The sequence below is a fragment of the Sinocyclocheilus rhinocerous genome, unplaced genomic scaffold (genome assembly GCF_001515625.1).
Source record: "Sinocyclocheilus rhinocerous isolate Xijiao unplaced genomic scaffold, SAMN03320098_v1.1 scaffold1285, whole genome shotgun sequence".
NCBI classification, from domain to species: Eukaryota; Metazoa; Chordata; class Actinopteri; order Cypriniformes; family Cyprinidae; genus Sinocyclocheilus; species Sinocyclocheilus rhinocerous.
The window spans coordinates 507,884-520,319 of record NW_015645559.1 but is presented as its reverse complement, the minus strand read 5'-3'; the positions used below and the strand labels follow the sequence as shown (position 1 = coordinate 520,319).

The 12,436-nt window shown below is 36.4% G+C and overlaps 1 protein-coding gene across 2 annotated transcripts in view; it reads right to left on the bottom strand.

Annotated features, from left to right (window-relative positions):
- Window positions 1-237: 237 nt before the first annotated feature.
- Window positions 238-12,436, bottom strand: part of cyp27a2 (cytochrome P450 family 27 subfamily A member 2) — a 14,534-nt gene continuing 2,335 nt past the window's right edge. The window contains exons 2-9 of one of the 2 annotated variants that reach the window (XM_016510450.1): window positions 9,291-9,481; window positions 4,980-5,179; window positions 4,653-4,850; window positions 3,619-3,782; window positions 2,740-2,906; window positions 2,310-2,391; window positions 1,987-2,193; window positions 238-647 (exon numbers count right to left, since the gene is read on the bottom strand). In XM_016510450.1, the coding sequence (XP_016365936.1) occupies window positions 531-647; window positions 1,987-2,193; window positions 2,310-2,391; window positions 2,740-2,906; window positions 3,619-3,782; window positions 4,653-4,850; window positions 4,980-5,179; window positions 9,291-9,481 (1,326 nt within the window). In that variant the 3' untranslated portion in view covers window positions 238-530. Of the gene's footprint in view, window positions 648-1,986; window positions 2,194-2,309; window positions 2,392-2,739; window positions 2,907-3,618; window positions 3,783-4,652; window positions 4,851-4,979; window positions 5,180-8,326; window positions 8,560-9,290; window positions 9,482-12,436 lie in introns of those variants that run through there. The other variant, XM_016510451.1, reaches the window with a different exon arrangement.

Genomic DNA, 12,436 nt, shown 5'->3' with positions numbered 1-12,436 from the left:
CAAATGCCATAACATCAAAATTAAATTAATATATTAAAAACAGCAAAGATAGCATCATTAAAAAAAGAATAGAGTCTTTTTAAAAAAAAAATTTCTGCTTGATCAGATACTTGATGGGCAAAGCAAATAGCAGGTTTTGTTGTCTGTAGTATCTCTGCAGAGTCATTGCCACCAACACATGAACAGAAGGTCTTCGTTTCTTCTGTCTCTTTCCTGCTTTCCCTTCACACTGTTAAAAAAAGCAATAGTGATTTTGCAAGAGACTCGGTACTCATATCTCTCTGTTGGATTTTTTTAGACTGTTTGCAAATGCTTCTTTAATAATGTAACCTAGGTGAATTGAACACCTCAGCTGTAAATATCTCTTATAATATTTAAGCTCAGTTGTGATTTTTTTTTATTTTCACTTTTAACCTAAATTACCACAGACAGCATTTCACAAAAACTTCTCAAAAGGCAAACTTTAAGGCAAAATTATTTGAATTAAAGGTACTGATTTTGGTTAACAGATTGATTGGAGCTGGCTGGCATCAAACCCGAGGGATAAACTGTAGGTCAATAGGTTTGGAGGGAATGAGCAGGGTTCTGGTTTTGGGATGTATCGATGGGGCTCCCTCCTCCGTTCTGACCTCATAATGTTGCATCAGCTGTGGGGTAAAAGGGAAAAGTGTTAAATTAATGAGAGCACGAGAGAGATAACAATAGTGAGGTAACTGAAGTTTAAACATCAGCTTCAAATTAGATCAACAAGAAGTTTGGATGCACGTGACTAAATATATTTCGTAGAAAACGGATTGAAATTTTATTAAAAACTTTTTCGATTTAAAGGTTTCTTTAAAGTTAAAGAAAACTAGTTTTAGAGATCTAAATTGTGCATATATGGAATTTCTTTAACAAATCTAAACTGTCATATTTTTTAATGAATGGGCTGATCAGATAGTGAAGGAAAACTAAACTAAATATAAGATTTGATTAGTGTAACTTTCTTCATCATTACATAATGTCATTTGTGATATTTCTCAGACTTTTCCATCTGGCGTGTCCATACTTTGTAGACTAGCAACGAACAATGAAAGCTAAAGCGATAGGCCCGGGTATTGAAATTGAATACAATTTACAAGCTTTTGGTTTGATTTTGAGCCTATTTGATATAGATGCATTTGTAATTTTATCAGGTACAGTACATGTAAATTTTTCTTAAAAGAACACTTAAAAGAAAATATAAACTAATGCTGTAAATTATACAGGGTAACCCGTCAGTTGCTACTATAAAATGAATGGTTAAAATGAACAACATATTCCAAATTCAATTGCTGTTTTTTTAGATATAATAATCAACACTCAAACTTAGTTGTATACAAACATTTAAACTGTACATTTTAAAACATGAACATTTAAATGGAGGATGTTCTAAAAATGTTTTGATGACAGATTTATTCAATCGTACCATCAATAAGACAGTGATTATGTAATATAGTGCAAATATTCAGCAAAATGCTCCTCTCTAGAGTCTTTTTTTAGCTAACTCAGGCTTTCCTGAGATAAATGTTGCATTACATAACATTGTTTACAAGCTGTTTTATTAACCGCTGTTGAAACACTGATTGAGCGATTACATGAGACATGATACTTTTCAGTGAGTTGTACTGTACTTTCAACACACCTTCTGATGTTCATTTATGTTTATTTCATGCTATAACTAGTACTAAAGAGGACTGATGTGCACTTGCCATATGAACTGAGGCACACCATATTAAAGTGTGTCAGAATTGTGTTATACAATTGACAGAATTTGAAAGCTTAGACTTTTGAAAGTATATTTATTAGACTTTGGATGTATATTTTGGAATTTAGGGATCAAAATGATGATTGATTGAAAACAGCTAATCAATATTGTCAACCTGGTTTTGTTCTTGGTTTAACAGAATATTTTGACTAATGGGTGTGAAACTGAACTTGCAGATAGTGTGAAAGCGTCATACTTACTCTACTTAGGGCAAAGTACATCTCCAGCTCTGCGACCCTCTTCCCCACGCAGGCCCGAACACCAACCCCAAACGGGACAGAACTGTAGGGGTGATGCTGAGAGCGAGACGGGCTGTCTCTCAACCAGCGGTCTGGAACAAAGCGCTCCGGTTCTGGGAAATTACTCTCGTCGTGACTAACAGCGTAGTGACAGAGATGGAACTGTGTCTGTGAAGAGAGAAAGAGAGAGAAAACACATGAGGGCTGGAGTTAGGCCAGGTTTAATTACTGTATTACGTGTTTCAATAGAACTATTTGAGCTGTGCACGTGTCTGTGTGGTTACCTTCTTAGGGAACCAATAATTATCCACAATTACTTCCGAATCCACAGTCAGGCGTCCATTACCAGGGACAACAGGATAAATCCTATGATTAAAAAGCAGCATATTGTGAGAAAATACATTTAAATCTATCTAAGGTGCTGTCAAAGGTACCAAAGTACTACATTTTGAAATGAGTTCACTGCAAATTCATTGTTTCTCCAAAAGAAATCTGCATGTTTAAATCCCTGTAAAGGACATGATTGATGATGTGAGTTGTTTGTTTAAATAAGTACAGAGCAAAGGTTATTTTTGTCACAGTATAAAATGAGTGAGGTTTGGCCACTCCTGCATAATGTGGGAAACAAATGACCTCTTTCACCCCTTTCAAGATAGAATAGCACTGTTTTCCCTGCACTTAGTGTTTGGGTGGACTAGGACGGATTTCCCTCACCTGAGAGTTTCTTTGATGACAGCCTTCATGTAGGGCATCCTTGTCAGGTGTTCTGCGGTCGGCTGCTCTTTATTCGGACACACAGATGCGATCTCATTATAGAGGCGGTTCTGTACTTCTGCATCTCGTGCGAGGTGGTACAAGGTCCATGATAATGTGTTGGACGTCTTTCGTATTACATTTCCAGTTGATATATTTTACATTTGCAACTTTATCATTGCAAATGCATAATTACCAATATATTTAAATACAGGACATACAAGTTTCAATATAAATTTTAGTTTAGTATAATTGCATGTCAGAACTTTTGGCTATACACTAACTATATTTCAAAGACAACAGAATTATAAAAGTGCATATAAAAATGTACTCAAGTCTAACTTAAGTGGTTCATAAAGCACAAATTGCATTTAATATATATTTGAACTATAATAAATTTTCACTTAATTGTAGTAAACATGCAATTAGCTGTCTAATTACATTCAGTTGGCACAAGTCTGTCTAAGAAATCTTATTTCTGTAATAATTAACTCTCTTTAAAAGTATGTTGTAGTGTACTCCTTTTTCACAAGGAAAGTATCAGTTTGGGATGCAACAATATTAACTTTCTGGTATCATTAATAAATAGTTTTAAAAAAAAATAGTTTCAAATTTGTGCCTGTGTGTTTCTCTCGTGTTCCTCCCTTTCTCAGGAAGTTACCTTCTCTCTTGTTTTCTGCATGTACATTTAGAAAACACCCAGTTGCCACAACAACTGAACCAGTGGTGCAGGATATTGTATTTTTGGAATATGATTCATTTCTGACTAACAGCAAATCACGTTGCTTAATCTGCTTCCTCTTCAACTGCTTCCAGATGAAAATAAACACACGTTCTCACCGTATCCACACCTCCCAGCAGAAGTTCAGTCAGGCTGATGTACACCTCTCCTAAGCTGAGTTTATTGCTGGACAGCAAGTATGTGAGATACATGCCCTCCACCTCCTCTCCACGCTCAACCTGATCATGTATCTCCTTCACCTTCTTATCAATCAGACGCCGGGCTGGACAAAGGTTCAACAGACAAAGAGAGAAAGGACAATCAGTTATGCTTCTGTTTCACAACCATCGATGTACAACCATTTAAAAGTCTGGGTTAAGATTTTTTTTAAAGAAATTAATCAAGGATGCAAATTGATCAAAAGTGACAGTAAAGATATTTATAAAATTAAAAATGTATATATTGGAATTTTCTATATGTGACCCTGGACCACAAAACAAAAAAAGTGTCAATTTTTCAAAATTGAGATTTATACATCATCTGAAAGCCGAATAAATAAGCTTTCCATTGATGTAAGGTTTTTAGGATAGGACAATATTTGGTCGAGATACAACTATTTGAAATAATTTCATGTTCATAATCACCCTGCTATGCTCAAAATTGTAAATATGAATGGGAATATACTTCACAGATATTTCACTCATAAGAATTTCTAGGGGTGCCAATAATTGTGTCCAACGTTTATTCGAGAAAAACATTTATTTCGTAATGAGATTTTCCCCCCATTTTCAATTGTTTTAGTTCAATGAAAGGTTAGATATTTGTGAATTTGTTTTAAATAAAAGATCAAAATGATTAACAATGCAGATTTATTTTCACAGCCTTCTTTGATCATATTTACCAAGGGTGCCAATAATTCTGACCACGACTGTATAACATACATAACACACACAGATACATAAATGTGTACGTATATATATATATATATATATATATATAAAACCTTCAAAACTTGTCAAATAATTAAATGAGCGTGCACAATTAAATATTGGCCAATATGAATCGAATAATGACAAATAAAAAAAATCACTAATAACCAATATGGTAATGATATATTGTGCGTCCCTAATGCAGACATTGAACTTTAGCATACCTACGTCATACAAGTCATCCCATGCCTGGACAAACCGTTTCCAGAACGGGAAGATGTGACGGGTCCAGCGTGGGAAAAAAAGAACCGTCTCTGACAACGCCAACATGTCATTGACGGCAGATATGAACCGCAGGGTGTCTGTGGGAATTTCCTCCTGTAAACAGCCTAACCGAGTTTCGAACAGGATCGAGGAGATTCCTGAACAGCAGCAAAGAAAAACCACAGTCAAAATAAAAATTCTAGACTTCACAAGAGTATAGTGCTGTTTGTTCAAACATTACTGCGACGAGCTCCAGGATATTGTTACCATTCTCTATCCATACATACCCTCAAAGCCAAATTTGTAGAGCTCAGAGGCGAGGTCCTTGACGGTGACCTGGTCTGGACTGCGCAGACGCAGGAGTTCCACACGCTGTAGGAGATCAGACACAACCTCGTGAATTATGGGAGCATATGCTGCTACTTCCTTCAGTTTAAGCATCTTAGGGTTCAGAGCACTGCGGATGCGATACCACTCAGTGCCTGTGCTGAAAAACGCAGAAAAAAGTCTAAATTGGTGATTTTATCAAATATTGGCATTAAAGAAATATATTATCATCTAAAAGCTTGGGGTGGGTACGATTTTTTAAAAAGTTTTTAAATGAAGTATCTTACTCTCACCAAGGCTGTATTTATTTGACCAACAATACAGTTAAAACAGGTATACTGTAAAATATTATTACAATTTAAAATAACTATTTTCTATTTTAATGTATTTAAAAATGTGATTTTATGGCAAAGTTTAATTTTATCAGCCATTGGGTTTTTTGTGTTTAAGAAACATTTCTTATTGTTATCAATATTACAAACTTTACACCATTTTTTGTGGAAGCCATGATACATTCTTTTAGTATTCTTTGCTCAAAAGAAAGAGCATTTATTTGAAATAAAAAAAAAACTTCTGTAACATTATTAAAGTCTTTACTGTCACTTTTGATCAATTTAAGAGTCGTTGCTGACTAAAAAAATCTTCTATTTTTTTTTTCTTTTTAAAAAAGTCACCAGGCATTTTTATGGTAGTGTAGTCCACTCCAAAAATGAAACTTTTGTCATAATTTATTTGACGAGTTCAGATGCAAAAGCCTCCAAGTGCCATCTGAAATTTTCTTCTAAAAAGAACCAATTCATTGCCATTAAAGTGAAATTACTGAACCTACACATAGGAGCCTGAGAAAAATGCTCATTTTAGAAGAAAATTTCAGACGGGACTTAGTGGCTTTTGCATCTGAACTTGTTATTTATTATAAATGTCATCCCAAACCCATATGACCTTCTTTCATTCATTGAATACCAAAGGTTGAAGTTTTGAAGGAAATTCTGCCCAAACATTTCAATAGTATATCAGTAAGAATATTAAGAAAAGGACTGGGGCTATCAAATTCCAAAATGACAATCAATCAATCAAACCAAAATTCTGTTAATCTTGAGGTCCACCATTCATGGGAATCATGACAGAAATAGTTTTGAGTCATATCTTTTTAATGAATCACTTGATACAATTCACAATAGTGCTCTGGATGATTTGTATAGAATATAATTGATCTGGTTATTGAGTTCAACCAAAGTCCCTTTCAAGGAAAGTCTGTTCACTCGGCGGCCATATTTGCAACGCCTCCGGCTAGCTCAAACAAGACCAAGTCCTATTTAAATGAATGGGGGAATCCTGAAATCTCAAAAAATGCTGGCTGAAGTCGCAATTAAATTACATATTTCAAATCAGCAACAAAATATGAAATTAACGGCCCAATAAATGTTGTTTCTTATGCTAAAATAGCGTTTAAAAAAAGCTTATTTTTCAGGCTAGACCAGCAAATGCGCATGCGCAGTTATATCGCGCTTATGACTATGCATGCGCATTGGCCGATCTAGCCTCAGGTTTCTATGGGAACCGGAGCTTCTAATGCCGAGATCACACGGTACGATTTTCAAAGTCATTGGATCACCGTTGTTTTCACACTGCATGATTATCTGGGGTACCATTCAGTTGCTGCTGTGTTCACATTGCACGATGGATCGGCGACAGGTTACACACTGCATGACTTTACAGTAGGAAGAATCGCCGACAACTCTGTCTGGTCCGCAAACAACCAAACGCACGCGAGAAGTGATAAGGAAATAGTTATCTTCATTGTCCATTGTCACATTCATTACTCATTACAACATACCTTAATATTTCATAATGATTGTAAATGTAATCATTTTTATTAATAATAATATTTTTAATAACATTTAATACGTTTTAAACTCTTATACCTCATGCACTTATTTTTAATATGTGGTGCACCCTACTGTTACATGTACGCATTTCATAGTACTGAATTTTTAGATTATAATTTGAAACGCATTGACCTGACTGATTTATGTAGGTTCTTGCTCACAGTAAAAACTAGTGGTATTTCATGTATTAAAAGTACAGATAAAGATGGTAAATTAAAAATATATTGAGTAAATATTGTGGTCTATAACTCCTCCCCGAACTTCCCGCTGCCCTGTATCTTGCTCTCTCATTGGCTGTTACATCATCGCCTATGGTTTTTTCAGTCAGAACTCATTTCACACAGCAAGATTTTGAATTGCCGTCAGGTTCAGATATTTAGCATGCCAAATATTTCATGGGCGTCGGCGACGCATTGGCGATTCTCTCAGATCGCGTCTTTGATAATTCACACTGTGTGATTGTCACTCGCGTGAACAAGCACCGATTTGCCTCCGATTTCGCAAAACCTGTCGGCGAGTGACAATCGGGACTAAAATCGTGCAGTGTGAACTCGGCATAGCGGCCGCTGCTGTGACGCAATGACTTTACCAATCAGCGATTGGCTCTTTCATTTAGAAGGCGGGACTATTTCGCCATATTGCGCGTTGCATTTTTGTCCGAAAGCCTAGGCAGCTTACTTGCTGCCTCGCTGCCTTATGAGGCAATGACTTTGCAGGCAGCGTTTTTGCACGAAGGCACCTCATGAAACTGATTTCGGACAGGCTTCTGAGGCAGCGTAACGGTTTAATGATCTACAACCAAATAGAACGAGTTTTTGTGATAACTAAACGAATATTTACTTATTACAATACTGATTTCTTGCTAGAAATAACATCAAAAGTGCAAAAGGTTAGTCAGAAACATACATTTACACACAACCTGACCACCAAACGCAACTTTCAGATGCCATCTTTATTTTTTTAACCCAACCATCACGGAAAGGAACGCACAGGATTGTGGGATATCAAAGGCAGCAAAGGATACATCTATGCTGCCTTCAAAATTCGATCAGAAGAAGGTACCTCCGGAGACAGGAAGTGAAGCAGAATTTGTATTCGGACGTGCTTTGATGCCTTGATGCCTTGAAATGCTGCCTCTGAAAGCAGCATTTTAGAGCTTTCGGTTGTATTTCTATAGTCTTTGGTTCAACTCAGCCTCACGGAGGTAAAGATTATCATGGAATAATCTTACATTTAGTACTGTTTGGCACACAGAGCTATTGTATTGCTTGGACGATGTGGTGTAAAGAGTCATAAAGGCTGATTTTATCATACTTTTATGGTGCTTTTGCATCCTCGAGAAGATTGAGAGCTCCAGAAAAAATAAAGTCAAACAGGTTTGGCACAGCAGACTATGTGTGAAGGAGAGAGGTGCTTACTCTACATGAATTCCGTATGCCTGTCCTCTCATGTCTCTGTATTCTTTCCAGTGAGGCAGATCAGTCCGCACTGGGTAACGGCCCTCCTGTCGGATCACCTGTGCAATCAGTTCAGCCGTCGCCACATTTACCACATCAAACGGCCCAAAGCGTGACCGCCAGATCGGACCATACAGGCGCTTATGCTCCACCTGCAATAGACGTGGGGGAAAAATCATTGTGTGTTTATTGCCAATTATTTATCATACACAATAGGCCATTTAGGTACTTACGTACATCACAGATAATAAATCGACTCTCCTTCCTGGAGTAACCTAAGGTTAAATATGAGTTGTGTCATTTTGTAAAATGTTTAAATACCATCTCCCATTTTTGTTTAATGCAGTGATTCTAAACTAGGGGGCCAGGGCCCTCCAGAGGGCCTCAACAAACTCCCAAGGAGACCTCAAGATGACGTAAAGAATAGTTCACCCCAAAAAATGAAAATCTACTCACCCCTAAGGCCATCCAAGATGTAGATGAGTTTGTTTCTTCAATGAAAGCAATATTATGGATAGAGGACTTGTATTTTAGCTGGATGTTAAAAATGTCTTGATGGATTTATTTATTACAAACCAAAATTTAGAAGACACAAAAAGATCATAAAGTTGTTGTAAAAAGAATCCATATGAATTAAGCAGGGGTGTATTCCAGAAAGCAAGGTTAACTTACCATCTGCTAAATCCTGAACTCCCGGTTGATTAACCCAAACCTTGCTTACTCGTGGTATATGTTGGTTCCAAAAACGTGTCCGGGAGTAAGTTCATTCAACACAGAATATGTTCCTGGTTAACACGCAACACATTCTCAACTGTATATATATATATATATATATATATAATATAATATATAAATAATACATAGAAAAAATAAAGTCAAACAGGTTTGGCACAGCAGACTATGTGTGAAGGAGAGAGGTGCTTACTCTACATGAATTCCGTATGCCTGTCCTCTCATGTCTCTGTATTCTTTCCAGTGAGGCAGATCAGTCCGCACTGGGTAACGGCCCTCCTGTCGGATCACCTGTGCAATCAGTTCAGCCGTCGCCACATTTACCACATCAAACGGCCCAAAGCGTGACCGCCAGATCGGACCATACAGGCGCTTATGCTCCACCTGCAATAGACGTGGGGGAAAAATCATTGTGTGTTTATTGCCAATTATTTATCATACACAATAGGCCATTTAGGTACTTACGTACATCACAGATAATAAATCGACTCTCCTTCCTGGAGTAACCTAAGGTTAAATATGAGTTGTGTCATTTTGTAAAATGTTTAAATACCATCTCCCATTTTTGTTTAATGCAGTGATTCTAAACTAGGGGGCCAGGGCCCTCCAGAGGGCCTCAACAAACTCCCAAGGAGACCTCAAGATGACGTAAAGAATAGTTCACCCCAAAAAATGAAAATCTACTCACCCCTAAGGCCATCCAAGATGTAGATGAGTTTGTTTCTTCAATGAAAGCAATATTATGGATAGAGGACTTGTATTTTAGCTGGATGTTAAAAATGTCTTGATGGATTTATTTATTACAAACCAAAATTTAGAAGACACAAAAAGATCATAAAGTTGTTGTAAAAAGAATCCATATGAATTAAGCAGGGGTGTATTCCAGAAAGCAAGGTTAACTTACCATCTGCTAAATCCTGAACTCCCGGTTGATTAACCCAAACCTTGCTTACTCGTGGTATATGTTGGTTCCAAAAACGTGTCCGGGAGTAAGTTCATTCAACACAGAATATGTTCCTGGTTAACACGCAACACATTCTCAACTGTATATATATATATATATATATATATAATATAATATATAAATAATACATAATATTGTGCGCAATCTGTCACGCTCACTGGAGTCTCGTCAGTAGGTCACGCATGCGCTGATAGCTCTGAAGTGAACTAACCCTGAAACATAACCTACTCCAGAGCAGGTTATGTTCAGAGAATAAGTTGCTATGGCTACTTACATACCCTGAAAGCTACCTCCTTTTTTGGAACCGAAAGCTGAGTTTATCCGCCTACTTACCATTAAACATACCCGGGTATGTCACATAACCTTTCTGGAATACCCCCCAGTTTAGTCTGGATCTTTTGAAAAGATACAATCAATTTATATAATGAACAGATATAAACACATATGAACACACACATAAAGCTTCCATGTTTACAATATGTGATGTTCTCTACAGTATGTGCGTGTGTAGATCATGGTTGAAAAGACAAACCTAAATTAAATCTGTTCAGCATTTAGCCTAAAACAATTGCATCTCTTCACAAGACTGGGATTAAACTGCTTTATTCATATGGACTTATTTTACAAAGACCTTTCTGTATACATTTGAATTATCTGGACATTCAATGGAGGGACAGAAACCTCTCAGGTTTCATTAAATCAATCTCAATGTGTGTTTTGAAGATTAACCACATGTTTGGAAGGACATGAGGGTGAGTAAATGACAGAATTCAAATTACTGAATGAACTATCCCTTTAAAGCTGATTTATACATCATTAGCAGCACAAACAATCCCGTCTTCCACTGGTTGGACATACAGTTGGGTAAACTGCCCTGAAATAACACCATTAGTTAAACCAGAACTTGACGTCAAGTCCCTCAAACAAACAAAAGCGATGTTATGACAGAACAGCCTCCAAGTTTTCTGATTGGCTAAATTGTGTGGGCCGCATTTTACTTCCTTTTGCAGTTTACAGGGGCTGACACACAGAGATAAGTGTGATTTTTATCTGGCAGTAGGGTCATTTTATCAATGGTAGCATTCCATAAACAATATTTTACAGCAACTGTTCTTTGATACAATGGTGATTCAGATTCTGTCATCCCAAAGCCTACAACCTTTGGAACACAGGCCACTGGACAACAGGTCACCCCCTACTAAATGTGCTCAGACATCTGCCCTATAAATCTCCATAAGTATGGCAAGCTGTTTTAACCTTTATTCCCGAAAACTATCTACCAATTTTATATTACTACCTTTTTTTAATTCTTACCAAGTAATCCAGAGCTGCTAGTACTTGCAACTAGCCACTATAGTTCATATTACTATAGTCTAGAAAATATAAATACTTTTGTTTATGCCTTTATACCTGCCAGTAACTATAGTTATTAGTATATGTCCCTGCTTTTTAGGACTAAAATAACAGAAATTAGTTGGAATTTATCAGACAATATTTTTTATACAATTTATAACTTTTTAATAAAACTGTATAGTAGCCACCCTGACTAGTCATTACAAATATATAAAGCTATTTTATATAAAAATTAAAAAAAACAACAACTGTAACTAGTAGTGAGATATGCTATAAGTAACAATTTGGATAGATGCTAATGCTAAAAAAAAGGTAAATTAATATTTAACAACATCTAATATCTATTACAGCCTCAATAGATACTAGTAACTATTGGAATAGATATGATTAACTAAGCTAATAATTACGTACTAGTGTTGTGGCAATTTTCCATTTCAATGAAGGTAAGACAAGTCTTTTGAAGATTTATTGCAAGAAAAGGTCTACACTCTACAGTCATTCAAGTTGGCTGCAGAGCGCAACAAAAGAAAGAACACTGACTCAGTATTTATACTCCAATCAAACCAGGATGCTTCAATCTCATTCAGTCATACTGCATTTTCAACATATGCATCCATTTAAGGCATCTATGTCCCCTAGAGGTGTTTTAATGCAAATCATCTTCTTAGAAGCTAGGATGTAGGGTCTCTAAAATAAATTTTTTTCTAGGTGTTTCACACTTGTCTGCACACACTAGGGATGGGAAGATTCCCCGATTCGCTCGGTGCATCGGCATAAAAAGTTAACGATGCGATGCATCAGTTTAAAAAGTGTGTATCGGCTACAAGTCGGCATTTGTATCGTGATGCATCGTTTCTAACATATTTGCATCAGTAAAAAACGATTTATTTATATATAATTACTAGTGGATGCGCTATACTTTTATTATTTAGAAAGTGACCAATAATCTGTGACCAATATTTTATATGTAGTTTGATTTCTCCTCTCTAAACTGTTTCTCAAGCGCGTTCTCTCATCACCGC